A 22,134-nucleotide genomic window follows, 5' to 3' on the forward strand; every position below is an offset into this window, starting at 1 on the left:
AACCAGGCAAGAGACGGCACAGGGTCCTGGAGTGTCAGAGCCAGAGGTGGCCTCCCCGTGGCACAGGGTTGGGGGAGAGATGGACACTGAGGCCAAAGTGAAGGGACGTGCCCAGCATCGCACCGGTCTCCTGCCCCCAGCTCGGGGCTGCCTCCCTCCTAGGCCTATTGCCCAATCCTCCTTGCCTCTTAGTCACTGGTATTTTGGACTGTTGGCTAACACCGGGTGCCTAGCAAAGGAAAAGAGAAGCCCCTTTCAGGAAGGCCTCAGCCCCCGCATGTCACCAGCAGGCCTTGGGCAAGGCTGCGTGATTACCACCTAAAGGGGTCACAAGTGGCAGAGGATCCGAGAAGGGACGATGGCAGGGGCTTGGAAGGCACTGGTACTGGTGGCAGGCTTGGCAGCCGTGGCCTGTGTGGCCCAGCGTGGCCTGAGCTATGAAGAGATCGTCACCCAGGCCCTGAAGTTCTTCAACCAGGGGAGGCGAGGACAGCGCATCTTTGGCCTGCTGGAGAGCACCCCGCCACCACCTGATTTGGTGAGGGTCAGGGGCTCAAGCCCGGGGAGTGGGTACCACCTACCTCACAGCATCCTGTGAGGCCAGCAGGCAGGAGCAGGTGCCCCAAACAGGCACAAAGTGCTCGGTTAACAGCAGATGCTGCTGTTATTACTATGATGTTTCTCCACTCAGAAGGTAAAACAGAGACTGGAATCTCTCTCCAGCCTGACAGCTGGCTAGCTGATCAATTCTGGGTTTTGCCCAAGGGTGGAATGTGGGGTCTGGGAGTCCATTCTGCACTCAGGCCCTGGACTTGAAGGAGTAAGCAGAGCTGTTTCAAAGGATGGACAGGAGCCAGACTGGTCCCACCAGAAGGCACCTCAGCAGGGCCTTCCAGGGTCCCCCCTTCCCACCCCCTTACCTCTCTCCTGGCAGTTGAGCGTGCAAGGCAAGTATTCTAGGTCCTTTGTCCCAGAAGAGGAGATTGAGGTGCAGAGATGGGAGGTGACCCCTCAAGGTGGTCCAGCCATGAAGTGGTGGCCTCCGCTGGTTTCCAGAAGCCGTGCGCACCTTCAGTCTCTGCTGAAGCTGTTTGAAGCAGCCGCCTCTCTTAGGTGGGAAGTGCAGACTTTGGGCAAGCCCTGTCAACTTGGAACTGTGATCTCTCTCCTCCCTGCCTTTGTTCTCTCCTGTGTAAAAGGGAGATGACTGTGACTCTTCTCCTGCTTCTTTAGAACTCCACCACGATCCCGCTCAACTTCAGGATTAAAGAGACTGTGTGCTTCCTGCTCTGGTACCGCCGAAGGCCCCGACAGTGTCCTTTCAGGGAGGGCGGGGTGAGTCTCCCATCCATCCCCTGGCTCCCCGCCCCAATGAGCAGGACAAGGAATCTCCCCTCTCTCTCACCTCCTTCCCGGAGGCCGAGTTTGCTTCCACCCACCCACAGACAGGTGAGGTTTGACTGTGGAAGCTTTTTTAAAAAATTGGGTTTTTCCTTATGGCTTTTTCTTACTACAATTTGCCCATCCTTATTAGAAAAGCAATACATGCTAAAGAAGCAACTAAATATTAAAAGAGAAAGAACAAAGGGGGACCATAATCCGCCTCAGTTCAGTTTAGTTACTCAGGTGTGTCTGACTCTTTGCGACCCCATGGACTGCAGCACACCAGGCCTCCCTGTCCATCACCAACTCCTGGAGCTTACTCACACTCATGTCCATGAGTCAGTGATGCCATCCAACCATCTCATCCTCTGTCGTCCCCTTCTCTTGCCTTCAATCTTTCCCAGCATTGGGGTCTTTTCCAATGAGTTAGTTCTTTGCATCAGGTGGCCAAAGTATTGGAGTTTCAGCTTTAGCATCAGTCCTTCCAATGAATATTCAGGACTGATCTCCTTTAGGATGGACTGGTTGGATCTCCTTGCAGTCCAAGGGACTCTCAAGAGTCTTCTCCAACACCACAGTTGAAAACCATAAATTATTTTTTAGTTTTTGTTGATGCTTTTATAATCCACCCAGATAACTGCTGACTTTATTTTTCTGGGCTCCAAAATCACTGCAGATGGTGACTGCAGCCATGAAATTAAAAGACGCTTACTCCTTGGAAGGAAAGTTATGACCAACCTAGACAGCACATTAAAAAGCAGAGACATTACTTTGCCAACAAAGATCCATCTAGTCAAGGCTATGGTTTTTCCAGTGGTCATGTATGGATGTGAGAGTTGGACTATAAAGAAAGCTGAGCGCCGAAGAATTGAGGCTTTTGAACTGTGGTGTTGGAGAAGACTCTTGAGAGTCCCTTGGACTGCAAGGAGATCCAACCAGTCCATCCTAAAGGAGATCAGGCCTAGGTGTTCATTGGAAGGACTGATGTTAAAGCTGAAACTCCAATACTTTGGCCATCTGATGCGAAGAGCTGACTCATTTGAAAAGACCCTGATGCTGGGAAAGATTGAGGGCAGGAGGAGAAGGGGACGACCGAGGATGAGATGGTTGGATGGCATCACCGACTCGATGGACATGGGTTTGGGTGGATTCCAGGAATTGGTGATGAACAGGGAGGCCTGGCGAGCTGCGGTTCATGGGGTCGCAAAGAGTCAGACACGACTGAGGGACTGAACTGAACAGATAACTGCTTTTCTAATATTAGGAAAATATTTTATTATAGCAAACTAACAAAATTTAGAGAAGCGACGTAAACAACAAAAAATCTGCAACCCCACTACTCAGGAGACAACATTAACTGTTGGTGTATCATCTTCGGTACCTTTTTGATGTACACACGAGTGTTTTAAACAATATAACTCCCTCTCGGCTAATTTATGGAGACCCTTTCCCGTGTAAGAACTTGCATGAAAGTCCTTAATGCTATCGGGCGCACACGGAGCCTGCCCGGGTGTCCCCAGCGGCCGCTGCTCCCTCCGGCGTCTAGCGGGTGGATTGGAGCTCGGGAGTCGGGGGACCTGGGCGAGGGCGCCGTCTGCTACAGCCTGTGTGCTTGCTCCCCGGCAGGAGGAGCGGAACTGCACCGGCTCCTTCTTCATGCTGCGGCAACTCCGCCTCCTGTCTCTCAACTGCGTTCCGGACCGTGAGCTGGAGCCAGAGGTGAGCCCCTGCGCCCTCACCTGCCCCAGTTCCCGTCTCAGCGGCGCTCTGCCTGGTGACCGCCAGTGATCGAGGGTCCCTCATCCGGGCCACTGACTTAGGCGCGTGGAACATCAGTTTTGGAGGTCCCAGACCTTAGACCTGGAAACTGAACCGGTCTAAACTCAAGTAGTCTGGAGGGGAGAGGCGTGGCCAGACCTTGATGATTGACTGCTAGTCGTCTGGCAGAAGGGGTTGGGGGCAGGAACTGATGGTCTCCTCCTGGGGCTGGGAGGGGACTCAGTCTTCCACCGGCTGTTCTCTGGGCCTTGAGCTCTGGTAACCCGCCTCCCCATCCCACTTTTGGGAAGACCAGCCGGAGGTGGAGCCTCCTGGTAAGTGAGTGCAATAGCCGGGGTGGACAAGAGTGGCAGGCGTTTCTAGCCCCTCTGGGCTTTGGGAGTGGGCCTGACTGGGGACCCCTCCAGCACCATCACCAGGGTCACTGCCTGGACCTCAAGACTCATCCCCACCTGGGGAGAGAGGGGCCGCACGTGGGACAGGAAGGGGGGGGGGGCGATCGATGAGGGCGCTAACCGCGGCATCACTTCTGCAGCCCCACCGCCGGGAGAGGCGCTCTGCTGGGTCTGCTGGGGAAGACCCTCCAGAACTTGACAGCTCCAATCTGCCACCTGCGGTCAGGGACATGTACGAGAGAGCCAAGTACGATATCATCTCCAACATCCTGAGGAATTTCTAGGGCTGGAGAAGGGAAGGGATGCCCTGCAAGCCCACAGCGACCTGCGATTCCCACCCATTCTCTGCCTCTGCTGCCCTTAGCACTCCCTGGCCTGCAAATGAGCCCACCCATATTCCTCAGCCTTTGCACACCTGCTTCCCTCTGCCGGGGAATTCCTGCCCATCCCGTGTCTGTGGATGCTCCACATCCTTCCAGGCATAGGTCCAAAGTCACCTCCCCCAGGAAGCCTCTCTGCTCTTCCCTGAGCAGCACGTGTCCTTCCCTCGACTGTGGTGCAGTCACGATCCTCAAACCACGCTGGCAAGTACCAGCTGCGTCCTGGGCTACAGAGCACTGTCTCTCCTCCCAGCGGGGCCCTCCTGTGCCAGCTGCAGGGGGCTGGGGAGGGAGTTTCTCTGCCAAGTGCTCCTGAATCCCGGGAGGACAGTTCTTTCTGGGCAGGACCCTGAGTGTCCCTGTTCCCTGCTCAGTCACTGTGATAATGAAATGTCCCTTCATGTATCTAGCACCCCCAAGAGGGTGCCAGGGCATCCTCTGCTGAGAGCGCCAGGAGTGAAACTCAATAAAACGTTTCTAAGTTGAACGATGATGTGAATAAGTGAATGAATCAAGTGCCAGGGATGAACCAGCTGGACTTAGGAGGAAGAGACCAAGGAGGCAGGTCCTGGGGGTGAGATTCCACCGTGCACCTTGGGCACACAGACTCCCTGCGGTCAGGGCAGTGGCAGTGACGAGAAACGGGATAATGAGGGGCGCCATCTGAGGGCCATGCTGGGAGCTCAAAGGCAAAGTAACCTGCCCCCAGGTTATTCTGGAACCACCTCTCCTTCCTTTCGGCTACTTTTATTCTTCCTTCTTTATCATGAAGCTCCAGCCAGAACCTCTTCTGGATCCCCAGACTCGCACATCAGATGGCCTCATAGACGCCTCCCCATGGATGTCCTGGGGTGCCACCCACTCAGAATCTTCCCTCCAGACCGCCCTTCTTAGCGCCCAATCCAGCTGATGGCAGCCTCATCCACCCAAGGACGTGAGCCCTGCTCAGACTCTCTGCTGTCTCTCAGGGAGAGTCTGGTTTTGGAGAGTTGGTCTCAGTTCCTGATCCATCCAGCCCTGTGAAGAGGGCCTGGCACATGGCAGTTGCTCAGTAAATACTTGAGTGGACGAGAGCCCTTTTCTTCTCACCAGTAGGCCCCCTTTTTCAAATCTTTGCTAGAGAAATATCTGTGGGAAACCCTCTCATTTGAGGGGCCATAGTGTAGAGCCCCTCGGGGGAATGGGTTTTTTCAGCCAGGGCTTCCCTGGTAGCTCACCTGGTAAAGAATCCGCCTCCAATGCCGGAGACTCTGGTTCACTTCTTGGGTCGGGACGATTCCCTGAAGGAGAGGCCACAAACTCCAGTATTCTTGCCTGGAGAATTCCATGGACAGAGGAGCTGGTGGGCTACAGTCTATGGGGTTGCAAAGAGACGGACATGACTGAGTGACTAAGCACAGCACAGGGAAGCCAAAGACTCCTGTTAATGATAATAGCCATGATTTATGAACGCTACTTCCCAGTGAACCGAAACACACTTCTCAGGTCTTAGAACAGTATTGCAAGGTGCATGCGTCACCAGCAACTTTTAGTGAGAAAACTACGCCTCAAGGAAATTGGTTGACTCGACTGTAGTCCACACTCCAACCCCCTTGTAATCTAAATCTAGGAGCGTGTAATCTAAATCTAAATTGAGGGAGTGACCCTCAGGTGGGAAATGGGCAGGTTTGGGTGGACCAGGATAAACTAGACCTCAGACCATCTCTCCCTGTGGTGGGGTGATGATGTTCACCTGGAGAAGGCCCTTGTAGCCCCACAGAAGGTGCCAGCAGCTAAGGCACACCGTCTACCACTCTCTTGCCTGACCTCCACCCCCAAGAGAATACTCACAGGCCTCAGCCAGGTCTTCTGTGGGGCCCTGGACAGTAATGGGGCTCAGCAACTTCTCCCCGGAAGTTCAAGACTCATCTGTGGCGGTCAATGCTGCATCACACGCGGTCTGGGGAAGCTGGCCCATCATACTGTACCCAGTGAGAGGCAGGCCTATGGGACCAGCCACCAGGTTCTGCTGGGCTGCCCTGCTGCATTCTCCTAGTCCTAGCATGATCAGGCCCTGAGACAGCACCAAGGCGCCAAACACAGCTCAGCCTCTTGGCCTTGGCAGCTTCTGAAAGTCTTCAGAGCCATTAGAGCAAGACTGAGAAGGGAGAATTCACCGGGGTTGGGCATGGGAACACAATGGGTGAGCAGACCTCTAGGTTAACATCTAAACGGCTGCGGAAATCAACTTTCGCTCCCTGTACAGATACTTGTAGCTCAGCTGGTAAAGAATCTGCCTGCAATGCAGGAGACCCAGGTTCAATTCCTAAGTCTGGAGAAGGAAATGGCCACCCACTCCGGTATTCTTGCTGGAGAATCCCATGGACAGAGGAACCTGGCAGGCTACAGTCCATGGGGTCACAAGAGCTGGACAGGACTTAGTGACTAAACCACCATCACCATAGACAGATATGATGTGAGCTTTATTTTTAAAAGAAAAAATGACCCTAGTCATTTTATGTCCCATTTTACAACCAGCTTATTTTCCTTTAACCTATCAGCCAATACACTTCAGTCACTATTGGGTCACATTTTTTCTTTTTTTCTGTCTTATGCTCCATTGGGTGACTAGACTTCCATTTATTTAAGTTACTCCTGCTGTTGAAGTTGTTCCCGTTTTTTTGTTTTGTTTTTAAACAATGTTGAGATAAAAATAAGTTCCTAGAATGGAAATAGTATCAGAGTGTATGAACATGTTAAGAACTTAATGTATTGGTAAATTACTATCTAGGATTGTAGACAGTAATTAAGCAATATTGCTGTTCTGGCAGTTTTATTTATGCTACTTGGAAATAGGGAATGGCCTGAGTGCCCAGCCAACAGAGGAATGGTTAAGTAATCTGTGTTATACTCACTGGATTGCATATTGTACAGCCTTTAAGGTAAATCTGAAGACAACGTTATATCAAGGAAAATGCTTGTGTTAGACTTGAGCAAAGGACCTGCTAAGTTGGGTTTATCTCCACGTGATGGAGACCACAGAGCCCTTGGAGTCCACAGGTCCCCTCATCATCTCGGCCTGAACTGCACCCCAGGATCTGGAGCCCCAGAAGAGACAGTAAACCTTGGGGCCTTAGAGGCCACAATGCAAATCAGTGTCCAACTTTCTTTTTTAAACAGCTTTATTGAGCTGCAGTTGACACAGAATAACTTGCACATATTCAAAGTATACATTTGATAAGTTTGACATAATGTACATCTGTGAAACCATCCCCACAAGATAGTGCACGTACCCACCACCCCTCCAGAGTCTCCTCACACCCTTTAAACTCTGAGTCCTCATCGCCCTGCTGTCCTCAGGCAATCCGCGATCTACTTCTGTTGCTGCGTTAGTTTGCATTTTCTACTTGTTGTTCCCTCAGGCGTCTCTGACTCTGTGTGACCCTATGAACCGCAACGCGCCAGGCTTCCCTGTCCTTCAACAACCCGCAGCTTGTGCAAACTCATGTCCATTGAGTCGCTGATGCCATCCAACTGTCTCATTCTCTGTCGTCCCCTTCTCCTGCCTTCAATCTTTCCCAGCAGCTGGGCCTTTTCTAATGAGTCAGCCCTTCCCATCAGGTGGCCAAAGGATTGGAGCTTTAGCATCAGTCCTTCCAATGAATATTCAGGACTGATTTCCTGTAGGACTGACTGGTTTGATCTCCTTGCAGTCCAAGGGACTCTCAACAGTCTTCTCCAATACCACAGTTTGAAGGCATCAATTCTTCGGCGTTCAGCCTTCTTTATGGTCCAGCTCTCACATCCATACATGACTACTGGAAAAACCATAGCTCTGACTAGATGTCTGGACCTTTGTCGGCAAAGTAATGTCTCTGCTTTTTAATATGTTGGTCACTGCTTTTCTTCCAAGGAGCAGGTGTCTTTTAATTTCATGGCTGCAGTCATTGTCCACGGTGATTATGGAGCCCAAGAAAATAAAGTCTGTCACTGTTTCCATTGCTTCCTCATCTATTTGCCATGAAGTGCTGGGTAGAGTTCTGTATAAATGGAAATCTGCTATAGACTGGAGGTTTGTGTTCCCTCAAAATTCACATGCTGAAATTCTAACCTCTAAAGTAATGGTATTTGCAGACTGGGCATTTGGGATGTACTGATATTAGGTCACGAGGGCTCTGGAATAACTGATGTTATAAAAGGGACTGTGGAGAGCTCGCGTGCCATCCCCGCCATGTGAAGACACACAGCAAAAAGGCGGCTGTCTGTGAGCCAGGAAGCGGGGCCTCACTAGACACTGAATCTGCCAGTCCCTTCATCTTAAACTTCCCATCCTCCAGAATTGCAAGAAATACATTTCTGCTGTCTATAAGCCAGTCAGTCTTTGGTAATTTTTATAGCAGCCTGAACAGACCAAGACACAGCACACAGCAATGTCCTCCTTTTTTGACCAGCTTCTTTCACTAAGCATCATTATTTCGAGATTCTTTCATGCTGTATCGAAACATCAATCATTCCAATCTCCTAAGAGAAGTGGGTATCCACCCTCAGGGCACCTGGAGACAAGTGAAAAAACTGAATTATAAATTTAGAATCATCCTTCAAATAATAGGCCCAGATGGCTTCACTGGTGAATTCTATCAAATATTAAAAAAAATAATACTAATTCTTTACAAACTCTTACAGAAATAAAGGAGGAGGAAACACTTCACTCGTTCTATGAGGCCAGTACCACCAGCCAAGGACATCACAAGAAAAGAAAACTACAGAATATAGCTCTAGTGAACACAGATGTATTATAAAAAACTCCTTTAAAAAATATCAGCAAGCCATTCAGCAACACATAAAGGATTACACACCATGACCGAGTGGGATTTATTCTAGGAATTCAATGTTGTATCAGTATCTTGAAAATCAATTAATGTTATATACTGTATTAACAGCTGAAAGGACAGGAAAAGCTGATAGGTGCAGGAAAAGCATCTTATGAAATCTAATACCTATTCATGACAAAACAGAATGCAACTTCCTTGAGAAAGGTCTCTGATGAAAACCCCACAGCTTGACATATTCACTGGTGAAAGACCATGTTTTCCTACCTAAGACTGAGAACAAGGCAACCATGTCTATCTGTGGCATTTATACACCACACTGTACGGCAGGTTCTTTTCTATTTTTTTTTTCAGCAAAAGCATGCAGCTTGTGGGATCTACTCCCCAACCAGGACTGAACCCAGGCCATGGTGGAGAGAGCTCTGAGTCCTAACTACTAGGTTAGCAGGGAACTCCCTATACTGGAGGTTCTAGGCAGTGCAACAAAGCAGGAAAAAATTAAAGGCATCTGTATTGGAAAGATAAAACTATTTTTATTCACAGATGGAATATCATATGCATAGAAAATCCCAAGGAATACACATATGTGAAAAATTTTTTTTAAAGATAAAGACTTTAAAGGGAATTTCCTGGTAGTGTAGTAGTTAGCAGATCCCCGGTGGTCTAGTAGTTAGGATTTGGGGCTTTCACTGCCATGGCTCAGGTTCAATCCCTGGTTGGGGAACATCCTTCAAGCTGTGCAGCACAGCCAAAAAAGAAAGAAAGAATAACTAATGGATGAGTTTGGCAACGTCACAGGATACAAGATCAACATACAAAAAACCAATGGTATTTCTATATACTAACAAAAAACACCTCCCCAAATAAAATTAAGTCAGTGTAGTTACACCCACACAGCATAAAACACAAAAGCAGTTAGGATCAACTTAACAGAAGGCAGTGCAACCCTTCAAAAATGAGAAAATATTGCTGGGAGAAATAAAGGAAGATCTAAACAAATGACAAATATTCCATGTTCATGGACTGGAAGACTGCATTGTCAGGATGCTAATTCTCCCCAAATTGATCTCTACATTCAACACAGCATCTATTAAAAACCCGGGAAGCTTTTTGTAGAAACTGACAAGCTGGCCTATAAAAGCTAACAGGAATGCGAAGTGCCTAAAATATTCAAAAGGATTTTTAAAAATAACAAAGCTGGAGGACTTACATTATCTATTTTTAAGATTTACTTTAATGCTGGAAAACTCAGTACCATACAATCAGCATAGTATTGGCTCATGGACAGGCATATAGATCAGTGGAACAGAACTGAGAGTCTAGAAATAAGCCCTTATATTTATGGTTAAGTGATTTCAACAAAGGTACCAAAGCAATTCAATGGAGGAAGAGATAGTCTTTGCAACAAATGTGCTGGGACAAATGGATACACACACACAGAGACACACACACACAGACACACAAACACACAGACACACACAGATACACACAGACACACACACACACAGACACACATACATACAGACACACACACACACAGAGACACAAAATGAAGTTTAAAATTAACTTGAATGGATTACACCTACACAAGAGCTAAAATTATAGAACTTCTAGAATTTCTTCATGACCTTGGGCTAGGCAAAACTCTTAAGATATGACACCAAAAAGTACAATCCATAAAAGAATTTATAAAACTAAACTTAATCAAAATTAAAAGCTTCTACAACACTATTAAGATATTATTCTTCAATACTATTAAGAAAATGAAAAGATGAGCTATAGGCTGGGAGAAAATATTTGCAAATCATTTATCTGATAAAGGATTTGTATCTAGAATATGTAAAGAATTAACTCAATAAGACATATGACCCAACTTACAAAGGGTAAGTTTTCAGTAGATATTTTATTACAGATATACAAATGGCTAACAAGAACATGAAAAGATGCTCAAAAACCATTAGCCATTAGAGAGAAATACAAATTGTCAGTTTCTTAAAAAGTTAAACATAAGCTTACCGTATGTATGATCCAGCAATTCTGCTCCTAGCAATCTACCTGAGGAATGAAAATGTATGTGCACAGAAACTTGTACGTCAGAGCAGTACTGTTCATAAAAGCCCCACGCTGGAAACAAATTAAACATTCATCAATTGGTGAAAAAAAATGGATAAACAAAATGTGGTATATGCATACAGTGGAATCTATTCACAGGAACAATAACATAAAAAGAACAAACTACCAATACCTTCTATGCCATCAATGAATCTCAAAAACAGTATTCCAAGGAAAGAAGCCAGACACAAAGGACCACATATTGTATGATCCTATTTATACAAAACATCTAGAACAAGGAAATCCATAGAAACAGAAAGCAAAATAGTGGTTGCCCAAGGATGAGGGTGAGAATGAGGACTAACTGCATATGGGCATGGGGAAAGTTTATGGAGTGATGAGAATATCGTAACATGGGGCAGCGGCAATGGTTGCACAACTCTGCACGTTTACTACAAACTATTGAACTGCACACTTAGAATGAGTGAGTACATTACACCTCAATAAAATTATTTTTAAAAACCCAGTGATTCAAAACAAAGGGAAACTAGGAAGCATGATTAGGTGAACTTTGGATCTGCATATACCTGACTGCCCTCAAGTTCTTCAAGAAAATAATGGTCGTGTCTCTTCTGTGTGTCTGGGGCTGGCACACAATAGGGGTGACTGTTAAGGAGCTCACCATCTCGTGGGTGAGACAAGCACAAGGCCACTGTCCAGCTGGGGTTGTTAGAAACAAGCGTGGAGGAGACGTCCTGGGCCGGCCAGAGAGGCCAGACCACAGCAGCCTTCTCTGCCCTGCTAGGTGGTTTGCATTTTCACCCTGAACTGCAAACCTAGAGTGAGTGAGTTAAACAGGGAACCGAGCTCCATTAGAGAAAAACATTTTGTGTCATCACTTGAGATGAAAAAGGAACAGTAAGCCTGGGAGATAACTGGTGAGAACCGTGAGATTCCCCTGCCATTTTCCGGTTGGGTAAAACTATGTTATTGTGAGCAGCAGTAAAAACCAGTGCTGCTGGTCTTTGGGGTGAAGAGGAGTGGGCTCTGTTGCTAGTTGTGAAGGCAGAGGAGTTCAGTGAACAACAACAGAGAAACGGAAAGTCAAGCAGATGAGCCGAGCTAGAGCTCCCTGGGCCACCCTGTGGTTCTGAGCAAAGCGGTGCAGGTTACATGGAAAGGGCTGTTAGCACATCACAGGCATTTGGCCTTTCTCCCACAGCCCAGAGCCCACAGCTAATCTGGTTTCTTGTTTCGACATAAAGGTACCTGTTTCCATAATTACAACACGGTTTCTTCTCTCTCCCTCGCTGCTCAGCCTGCTTCTCGAAGACCCGTCACGGTACTGGGCGGCAGACCTCCACGCTGGGGGCTTGCAGGATCAGCTGCTCCAGAGGACAAAGACACTGCTCCCCCAGCTGAACTGGACAGTGAGCGTGGAGATCTGGCCTCGGTTCTTGACAATACTATCGGTTAGTTGATGAAATCAGGTCAGTTGCTCAGACTTTTGAGATCATTTCTTTATGCTAAAATGAGCCACGTTACCTGGAAGTAACAGGCACAAGGGCCTGAGCATGGAGGTTACTTACTGAGAGGCCCGAGCGAGAATCAACAGTGCTGGTGGGGGAATGTGGGTGACATACCCTTCCAAAAACTTCTAATTGTCATCCGAGAGTGTAACCATCACCCCCTGGATGAGACTCGCCAACAGCTGACTTTAGGAAGAGTGTGAATGCAGAGTTTCCTAAGACCCACCGCCACAGTAACCAGCGTGCAGTCTCAGGAAGACAGATGTGGAACGTGGCTCCATCCGGGGAAGTGGAAACTGCACACAGGGGCCCGGTTCTCACACATGGGCGAGCCTATGAACCACGGCGGAGACTTGTCTGCATAAGGACCTGAGCTGCACTTCAGTCCAAGGGAACCAGTCTCTGGGGAGGGGTCAATCTGTGGTTTAAAAACTTTCCAGTGACTTCTACGTGCACCAAAGCTAAGTACCTCCGGCTTGGAGTATAAAAAAAAGAGCTGGGTGTTTTGGTTCCAGGCACTCACAGGCCAGTCACATTCTGCTGAGGAACTCTTGTGGAGTTTTAGGGCAGGGAGTGAAGAAAAGTGGGGAGATCCAAGAAAGGGGTGATCTGGACAGGAGCAAACATGCAACATGTTCATGAAGTTTTTTGCGTATTTTTTCATCGGAACCCATTCTTATAAAATACACACACGTCTCTTTGAAAACTACATCTGCCATCCAGTTGGGCTTTTTTCTTATTTCCACAGAAACGTTTTCACTTTGTCCAATATTTTTTCACTGAATTACAATAAAAATATGATTTACCTCTAATTAAAAATAAATAAATAAATCAGGGAAGGGCAAGAAGGTATTAGGAGTGTACTCTTTATTTCTCTTTGGTTTCTTAACACAAAAGACATGCGTTCTATAAATAAAAGGAATGAAGGTTTTCTGGGAAACAATAAATTGGGGGGAGGGAGAGTCAGAATTCCTACCTACTCACATCTCTGTGGCCAAGTCAAAAGGCTGGTCTTCAGCTCCCATCCTGGCTTTGCTCTCAGATGAAACCCAGAAGAGAAGGCTCCTTGTGTTATTACCTAAGGGGAAATACCCAAGGACAGCTGAGGCCACAACCCTCTGCTCAGAGCTGGGCTGGACCCCAAGGCTTACTGTTCACAGTGTCTGTCCCACATCCCTTCCACAGTATCTCTGGGTGATGTCTTTTCATGGTTTTCCTGGAAAGGCTCCAACACCAAAGGGTCAGACCAGCCACCTGTGAAAAGTTATGACCGTCGGACCGAGGAACCTACTGTGGAGAGCGTGAAATGTTGGTGTCGGCTCGCTTGTGCTCAGAACCCAAGTCAAAGCACTGGCTCCACCTTACTTGGAAACACTGAGCCCAGGTGCGGCAGTGTAACTCCGCCCCGGGGAAGTGGGGGTAGGCATAGGAAGGTCACCGCAAGAGTGGCAGATGGTGGGAAACTGAGCTCTCAACCCCGATGGCAAAATCTGGGTCAGCATCCTAAGGACCTGGCGAGGCCCCCTTGCTGATTCTTAACACATTCACAACTCAGGCTTGTCAGTGCTGTTGCAAATTCACAAAAGGAAGGGGCTTATAATAAGATGTGCATCGGAAACTCCTCTCTTAACAGGAAACACGGACCCCACCCTCCTTCCAAGTCTACCTTGAGAGGCAAACAGGGAGTGAGAAATGCTGGAGCTCCACCGTGAGCCTGGGCTTAAACTGGATCAGACTGTTTAGTCTTTTAAAATAAAAACATCATTTTCGGGTGCTTTTAGCAAAGGCCCAGCTCCACCTAAGTGGCAGGTGTCAAAGGTACTTCCTCTGGAAACATGGCGATTGCACACATTGGTAAGCCTCCTGGTCCCAGGGTAGGAGAGATGTCTCAGAATGCCACATTGTGCCTTTCTGAATGGGCTTCCAGGACACCCGGGCAGATGCGGCGATGGGCAGGAGACCAACCAAGTAGAGACTGGGACCCTGAGACCCAATCTCGCGTTGGAAACGTATCCTCTCTTAAGTCTCTACTGGAAGCATTTTAGGAAAACCTGATTTTTGGCAGCAGCAGTTGAGGAACAGCTCCCCTGCCCAGCGCACCGATCACAGAAGTGTCCTCCCGTCGGTTTTCTGCTGTGCAACGTCAAGGTCCTATCCAGGGAGGACGAAGGAGGAGCATGGAGTCTCTTCAAGAGGTCGTTTGCTAAGATCATAGGAAGAAATATAAAATCTGTTCTTTGCAGCAGCAAGAGATTCTTTCGGCTTTTACTTCCTTGGGTCGTAAAGCCGGCTTTGTGAGAGTGTAAAGGTCCACCTTGCTGGTCGGTCTGCCAAGGGCTGGAGGGGAGGCCAGACCCCTGGAGTTGGCGAGTGGATGGGGGAGCAGCCGACTGGCGGGGGAGAGGCGGCGGCTGGACCAAGCCAGCCCTGGGCTGGTGGAACGACCAAGTCCCTGGTTAGGTTCTCGAGGTACGAACGGTCGACGTGCCCCAGAAGCGTCACGAAGAGGAAAACTATCCGAGGAGGACAGGTGGGCAAATGAGCATCTGGCCAGACCTGCTGCTTCCTGCCGGCCAAGGGAGGGAGGGGCGCGGGGGGGCGGCGCTCTGCACGGGCTCCACGGTGGCAGCGGGAGGGGGCCACCGGGCATGCGGAGCCCCGGCGATGAGTTGGGAGCTCCCACCTAGAAAGGCGGCGATAACTCAGCCAACTCGCTAAGCCTACGATTAAAAGAGTCCTCTGACAGTGGGTGTGGAGACAAACCCCGTGAGCACCGTGCTACAGGACTGGGTAAGAGTGCACTGGTTCCAGACGCGCGGAGGGGCTCAGAGGGAACCCCGCGTGCCCTGCGAGGCCTCGGGACCCTGGGATCCGAAGAATGTGGGAGCAGATACCACCCTTTTCATGGCGGGTGGCGGTTTTCCATTTAAACACGTAACTGCCTTTAGTGTCTTTTATGTTTTCTTCTTGCAAAAAAAAAAAGCTCACTTGAAAAAAGTATTCTTCCTTCCAGTTTCTTTCAAGTGTTGCTTTAACTTTCCTTCAGTTTCTTTCAAGTTATCTTTTTTTTTTCCTTCTCCCTCGGTTTCTCTCGAATAAGATGAAAAAGACCTCATGGCAATCCCAATATTAGACACAGGAAAAGCTTCTGTTCTCCCTGCTTGCTCAGCAATGTAGACAAGAATCCTCGGGGCCCTTGGATGGAAAGAGGCACAGGGGCCCGTGTGCAGCTGGCCCTGCCATGCTGCAGGCTCGAAGTGAGGACCTCTGGCCTGTGTCCCTCTCCCCCGGCCACATCCCACAGTTACCAGTGGCCTCGGCCACTGCAGCTGCCCCATCGCAAACTGGCCACGATACGGCTGGCGTGCGGTAGGCGAGGACTGTCAAGATGGAAAGCCCTCTGCAGAGGGGCGGCCCACGGAGCTACAGCAGCTTGGAGGTGGGCTTGGATGGAGCCCGTGGATGTGTGGACCGGCCGAGCCGCTCTGTCACCGGCCGGCGGCGGGACCCACAGGGGCTCTGTCCCCCGCTGTGTATCCTGGTCACCCAGGCCTGAAGATCACAAGGGCTGCACAGCCAGGGAGGACTCAAGCACCTGAAACCCTGGACCTCCGGCGAGCTCCCGTTTCACCCTGTCGTCTGGCCAGCACCTCTCCCCAGGGGGACGGTCCCCGGGAGGGAGTGCTGCCCGTGTTTGTACCAGATCCCTGCCCCACCACGGCCCACCCCTGCGCCTTAGATGGTGAGCAGAGGGATGCAGCCCACACCGACCCCGCCCTCGTGACAGGCCATGGGGGCCATGAACGTCCAGCGGTCTGTGTCTGGGTCGTACATCTCCACCGAGCTCAGGTTGGACTGTCCGTCATAGCCCCCTACAGCGTAGAGCCGCCCGCAGCTGGCCACCAGGGAGACCCGGCTCCGGCGCGTGAGCATGGGCACGATCAGGCACCACTGGTCCGCCACTGAGCTGTACACCTCGGCGATGCTGAGGAAGCCCGAGCCGTCGTAGCCCCCGCACACGAACATCTTGCTTCCCAGGGAGGCGGCCCCGTGGCGGCAGCGCTTGTTGAGCATGCTGGCCGCCGGGTGCCACGTGGCCGTGTGGTGGTTGTAGTGCTCCACCTGCAGCAGGGAGAGGGGCGGTCAGGCCCAGGCTCGGCCGCCGGCGGCCCGGCTGCCCTCAGCGCCCGGGGAGAGGCTCGGGGGACGAGGAGCTCTGCCGGGCTGGGCCCTGGCCCCCAGGCCCACGTTCCTCAGCTGCACACGGGCTTGTGAGATGACAGGGATGGGCGACAGGGAGACGGCCTGGCCTCACCAGCTCTGTCTACACCCACAGAAAGAAATCGAAGAGCTGCCCGTGATGCGCTCGCTCTGTGTGGTGACAGAGCAGCGGGAGTGCGGGGTCTCCCGAGATCCCCACTGTGTGCTCCCCCGCAGCCCTGATGGACGGTGGAATGACACTCAATGGCTCTGGAGCTCTTTTTAAAATAAATGCAATTTCAAGTCAAATGGCCAGAAGAACGCAACTGTCTGAAAGTTCCCACTCTGTCTATGACTGCACTTCCTCTGGGCAGGAATTTCAGCAGGTCTCATGCGCTGCTCACTGAGGAATTGACCAGGGTGGGGGTGAGAATGCTAAGGCCACACTCTAACCCTCTCTGTGCACATGGGTTCCCACACTCGGAGGCAGCATTTCAGAGCACATGGCAGATGGCCTGAGGCCCCAAGATGACACTTTCCCTAGCAGTGGCCAGGCTGAGCCTTTTTCCAAAGAATGCCCTTTCAAAATAACACTCGCAGGTAAAGGGAGCGTAGGTGCCCTTAGCCCAGGAGGAACCCAGACTCACGCTGCTGAAGATCTGCAAACCGTCGTGGCCGCCCGACACGTAGATCCTGCCCTCAAAGACTGTAACCCCCGCAGCACTGCGGTTCGAGCTCATCGGGGTCACCACTGTCCACCTTCAGGAAAGAGGCAAAGGAGAAAGGGAGCCATGAGATCTGGGGATCCTGCCCTCCCAAGACAGCAGAGGATCTGGAGGAGCTGTGCTGTGTTCTGTCCTACCCTGGACGATCCCCCCAATTCTTATGGCCTCCTCCACCACCTCTGCTCAGGTCACTCTGGCTGCCGCCCTTCGCTTAAGCTTCAGGCCGACACACTCAAAGTCAGGACGCCCAAGCAAGGCCTTCTGACAGATCTGCTCCTCCCTGATACCTCTGGTCTTGTGAATGGGACCACCAGCCATCTAGCTGCTAGATTTACAGTTTCGGAATTTTTTAAGACCACTTCTCCATCATCAACATTCTGTGGTCACCATATCTCCGCTGGTTTGCCTCCTGGTCATTGCTTGTCCGCATTTCACTTCCGTTGCGCTGGCTGTGGCCTCCTGTGGGACCACTGCCACTGCCTGCTTTTGGGGCTGGCTTTCAGATCATTCCCATCCCCCCTGGGCACAGAATGTCCTCTGACAACTCCTATTTCCTCTACGGCGACTCCAAGTTCCTTAACGTGCTTCTTTGCCACTGGGTCCTCATCCTCTTTCCAGCTGTGCCTTCTGCCATGTGCCACCCACACCTGCTCCTCAACCTCACACAGCAGCTCTTTCTTATCTGCAAGCCTCTCTCCCTGCTGTCTCTTCTCCTGGGATGTGCATTTCCCCTCAGAAGGTATCTCTGCAACCTGACTCTGCCCCCTCAGCCGTGGGAAGATGGAAGCCCTCCCCACTCTGTACCCAAGAGCTCTAGACACAGGCCCCCAGAGGAAGACCATCGCTGTGTGCACTGGCCCCGGCAGACGAGGTGCTGCTTAACCATCTTAGAAATCCTGCTCGCTGCCTGACACTTAATAGGTTGGTTAAGCGTGTGGAATAAAGGCTTAAACGCTCTGTGATGGATCCAATGTGTTTATACTGTAGGATTCAAATACTGAATACAAGCAGATTAAAATACTGAAATGAAAAGCTTGGGCTAACCTTGCTGGTGTTTTTCAAAGAGTGTTCCGCAAAATGAGACCACAGGATGATGACAGATACAGTGAAATTAAAGAGGTTTCTCTACTGCAGAATTTTTCAGTCTTTTAAAATGCTAATATGTGTTATGGGAAGACGAGGCCTCTGGTGGTACAGACATCAATGTTTCCCAAGCTTCTTTAATTTAGTGTATAATTTTTTCCCCCAAAATCATATATTACCCATTCTGGAAAGTGCTATTCATCTACTTCCCATGCCATTTCACATGCATTTCCATTAAAATGAGTTGATTTATTTAAGTGGTACAGAGCATTAACAGGTGTTTCCAAGTACCTATGCAGACTATTTATTTTTAAAATTTAATTATTCATTCATTTAATCAAAGGTTATTAAATACCTATTACATGCAAGGAAGTACAGGTGGTAGACTTCCCTGGTGGTTCAGACAGTAAAGAATCTGCCTGGATTCTTTACTGAATGCAGGAGACCAGGGTTTGATCCCTGGGTTGGGAAAACATCCCGGAGAAGGGAACAGCAATCCACTCCAGTATTCTTGCCTGGAGAATTTCATGGACAGAGGAGACTGAAGGGCTGTAGTCTATGGGGTTGCGAAGAGTCAGATACAACTGAGCAACTAACATACACCACAGGGGCTGAACAGGAGAAATCTTCCTTAACCTCGAGAAGCATGAGGAGAGCACTTTTGATCTTCATACTCTAACAAGCTCCAATGCCCCAGGGGAGCTGGACTCCTTACTTGTCTGTCTCAGGTGAGTAGGTCTCCACAGAGCTGAGAGAAGAGTTGCCATCGTAGCCACCACAGACGTAGATCTGTCCGTCCAGCACGACCGTCCCCATGGCACTGAAACAGACACAGCTGTCATCCCGAGGGCTTCAGACTTTCCGAGGCAACCTCTCAGGTGCAGAGAAGTAAGCTGAGCCCCCAACTGCCTCCTTCTAGAACAGACCTAAATCCCAGGTATGTGCTTAAGCAACGGTGTAAAACGGAAAAGGAACCGCCCTGGGGTTCCTCTTGCCTCCTGCCCGGGGTGCCTCCTCTACCTCCTTCTCAGCCCTTGATATGCTCTTCTGCCCTGCCGTGCTCAGGGTAGGATTCACCTTTAAGGCCTGGGTCAAATTCCTCCCTATGCTCCTCCAGAAGCCATCCTGGATTCCTCAGCAAGAATGAGTCCCTCCCGACCCCGCCCTCCCAGCACAGCTCCTTTCTCACAGCTGTCCGTCACCCATTCGTCCAGCACACCAGACCTTCACCAGGCATACCGTCCAGGGCACCGGGTCTAGAGAGCCGAGCGAGCCAAAGGCCCTGCCCAGAGGGGTACCAGACATCGACCCACCATCTCTTGACAAGTGGGGACCTCCTGGAAGACGGGGGTCCTCACAGTGAGACCCTGACACTGCTGAGTGTGGTGCTTTGTAAGGAACAATCCCTTAACATGTGCGTGACTGTGATCTCCCCACACATTTCACTATAAGGTATGGCAGACATCTTTTTGTTACATACATGGCCCTGCATGTCCCCTAACTTGTCTGAGGGGTCAGGCAACAGCTCCTGTTTATTTCACACCCACTGCACACAGCAGGTGCTCTCTACTTGCTATTTCGTACCCTCAGCACATCCCATGGGAGGCATCACCATCACCCCTGCAGAGACGGGCAGCTGTGGCTTGAGGAGGCCAGGCGATCCTCTCAGGGCTGCCCAGAGGGCCTGTCTCCCACACTGTTCATCGTGCCAAGCTCTCCTAATACCAAAGAAGCAGGGATCTGGTGTAATCATACAGTCTTCTGGTCTACACAAAGCCTCATGAAAATGAAACATGAGTGCCAAGCTGCCCGATTCACTGTGTTCAGACCTGATGCTGAAGAAGATTAAAAGCGAATCTCGGTGTCTAACAAACAGTAAAATAAAGGATGCCAGGTTTTACAGCCCCCTTTCTAATGTACACAGCAAATCACAGTGATCCACATGACATCCCTTAGTCAGCCTGAAAGAGGACAGGACTTGCCTGAGGAGAGGACTGTGGGAAGGTCACAAACTCACTAGACATGTTACTGTCCTTCTAGAAGTAGGCAAAAGTAACAACTGTGGAATTGAACAAAAATGTAAGAAGGACTGAGAGGTGCCACAAAACCATGTGACATTACCTTTTAATGAAATGGTAAAGACAGTGTGAAGAGACAAGGGGAACTACCGCACAACTGCACTCATCTCACACACTAGCAAAGCAATGCTCAAAATTCTCCAAGCCAGGCTTCAACAGTACGTAAACTGTGGACTTCCAGATGTCCGAGGTGGATTTAGGAAAGACAGAGGATCCAGAGATCAAATTGCCAACATCTGTTGGCTCATAGAAAAAGCAAGGCAATTCCAGAAAAACATCTACTTCTGCTTTATTGATTATGCCAAAGCTTTGGACTGTGTAGATCACAACAAACTGTGGAAAATTCTTCAAGACACGGGAATACCAGACCACCTGACCTGCCTCCTGAGAAATCTGAATGTGGGTCAAGAAGCAACAGTTAGAACTGGACATGAAACAACAGACTGGTGCCAAATTGGGAAAGGAGTACATCAATGCTGTATACTGTCACCCTTATTTAACTTATATACAGAGTACATCATGTGAAATGTTGGGCTGGATGAAGCACAAGCTGGAATCAAGATTGCTGGGAGAAATATCAATAACCTCACATATGCAGATGATACCACCCTTACGGCAGAAAGCAAAGAAGAACTGAAGAGCCTCTTGATAAAAGTGTAAGAGGAGAGTGAAGAAGCTTGCTTAAATCTCAACATTCAAAAAACTGAGATCATGGCATCTGGTCCCATCACTTCTTAGACAATAGATGGGGAAACAATGGAAACAGTGACAGACTTTATTTTCTTGGGCTCCAAAATCACTGCAGATGGTGATTGCAGCCATGAAATTAAAAGACACTTGCTCCTTGGAAGAAAAGGTATGACCAACCTCAGTTCAGTCGCTCAATCGTGTGCGACTCTTTGCGACCCCATGAGCTGCAGCACACCAGGCCTCCCTGTCCATCACCAACTCCCGGAGCCTACCCAAACTCACGTCCATTGAGTCAGCAATGCCATACAACCATCTTATCCTCTGTCATCCCCTTCTCCTCCTGCCCTCAATCTTTTCCAGCATAGGATCTTTTCCAATGAGTCAGCTTTTGGCATCAGGTGGCCAAAGTATTGGATGCTTTAGCATTAGTCCTTCCAATGAATATTCAGGACTGATTTTTTTTTTTCGTTTCATACATGATATTTTACATGTTTCAATGCCATTCTCCCAAATCTTCCCACCCTCTCCCTCTCCCACAGAGTCCGTAAGACTGATTTCTTTTAGAACTGACTGGTTGGATCTCCTTGCAGTCCAAGGGACTCTCAAGAGTCTTCTCCAACACCACAGTTCAAAAGCATCAATTCTTCGGCGCACAGCTTTCTTCACAGTCCAACTCTCACATCCATACATGACCACTGGAAAAACCATAGCCTTGACTAGATGGACCTTTGTTGGCAAAGTAATGTCTCTGCTTTTGATTATGCTGTCTAGGTTGGTCATAACTTTCCTTCCAAGGACTAAGCGTCTTTTAATTTCATAGTTGCAATCACCATCTGCAGTGATTTTGGGGCCTCCAAAAAACCGTGGGGGCTCCCCACTGTTTCCCCATCTATTTGCCATGAACTGATGGGAAACAGTGGAAACAGTGTCAGATTTTATTTTTGGGGGCTCCAAAATCACTGCAGATGGTGACTGCAGCCATGAAATTAAAAGACGCGTACTCCTTGGAAGAAAAGTTATGATCAACCTAGA

General features: G+C 49.5%; 2 protein-coding genes across 10 annotated transcripts in view; one reads left to right on the plus strand and one right to left on the minus strand.

The window, feature by feature from the left end:
* The first annotated feature begins 358 nt into the window (after positions 1–358).
* On the plus strand, positions 359–3,171 carry LOC109576025 (15 kDa protein B-like). The gene is made up of 3 exons (XM_019984315.2): positions 359–538; positions 1,234–1,335; positions 3,010–3,171. Exons 1-3 carry the CDS (start codon positions 359–361, stop codon positions 3,169–3,171), a joined length of 444 nt encoding a protein of 147 aa, XP_019839874.2.
* A 3,909-nt stretch (positions 3,172–7,080) lies between these two features.
* KLHL18 (kelch like family member 18) overlaps positions 7,081–22,134 on the minus strand; it is a 57,356-nt gene continuing 42,302 nt past the window's right edge. For 3 of the 9 annotated variants that reach the window (XM_070777249.1, XM_070777250.1, XM_070777252.1), the window contains 3 exons: positions 19,050–19,154; positions 17,174–17,285; positions 13,177–16,448 (listed from right to left, as the gene is read on the minus strand). In XM_070777249.1, coding sequence (XP_070633350.1) covers positions 16,062–16,448; positions 17,174–17,285; positions 19,050–19,154 — 604 coding nt within the window. In that variant the 3' untranslated portion in view covers positions 13,177–16,061. Of the gene's footprint in view, positions 8,470–10,761; positions 10,870–12,066; positions 12,343–13,176; positions 16,449–17,173; positions 17,286–19,049; positions 19,155–22,134 lie in introns of those variants that run through there. The other 6 variants (XR_011563156.1, XR_011563155.1, XR_011563152.1 and 3 more) reach the window with 6 other exon arrangements.

This window comes from Bos indicus, chromosome 22 (assembly GCF_029378745.1).
Source record: "Bos indicus isolate NIAB-ARS_2022 breed Sahiwal x Tharparkar chromosome 22, NIAB-ARS_B.indTharparkar_mat_pri_1.0, whole genome shotgun sequence".
NCBI lineage: Eukaryota > Metazoa > Chordata > Mammalia > Artiodactyla > Bovidae > Bos > Bos indicus.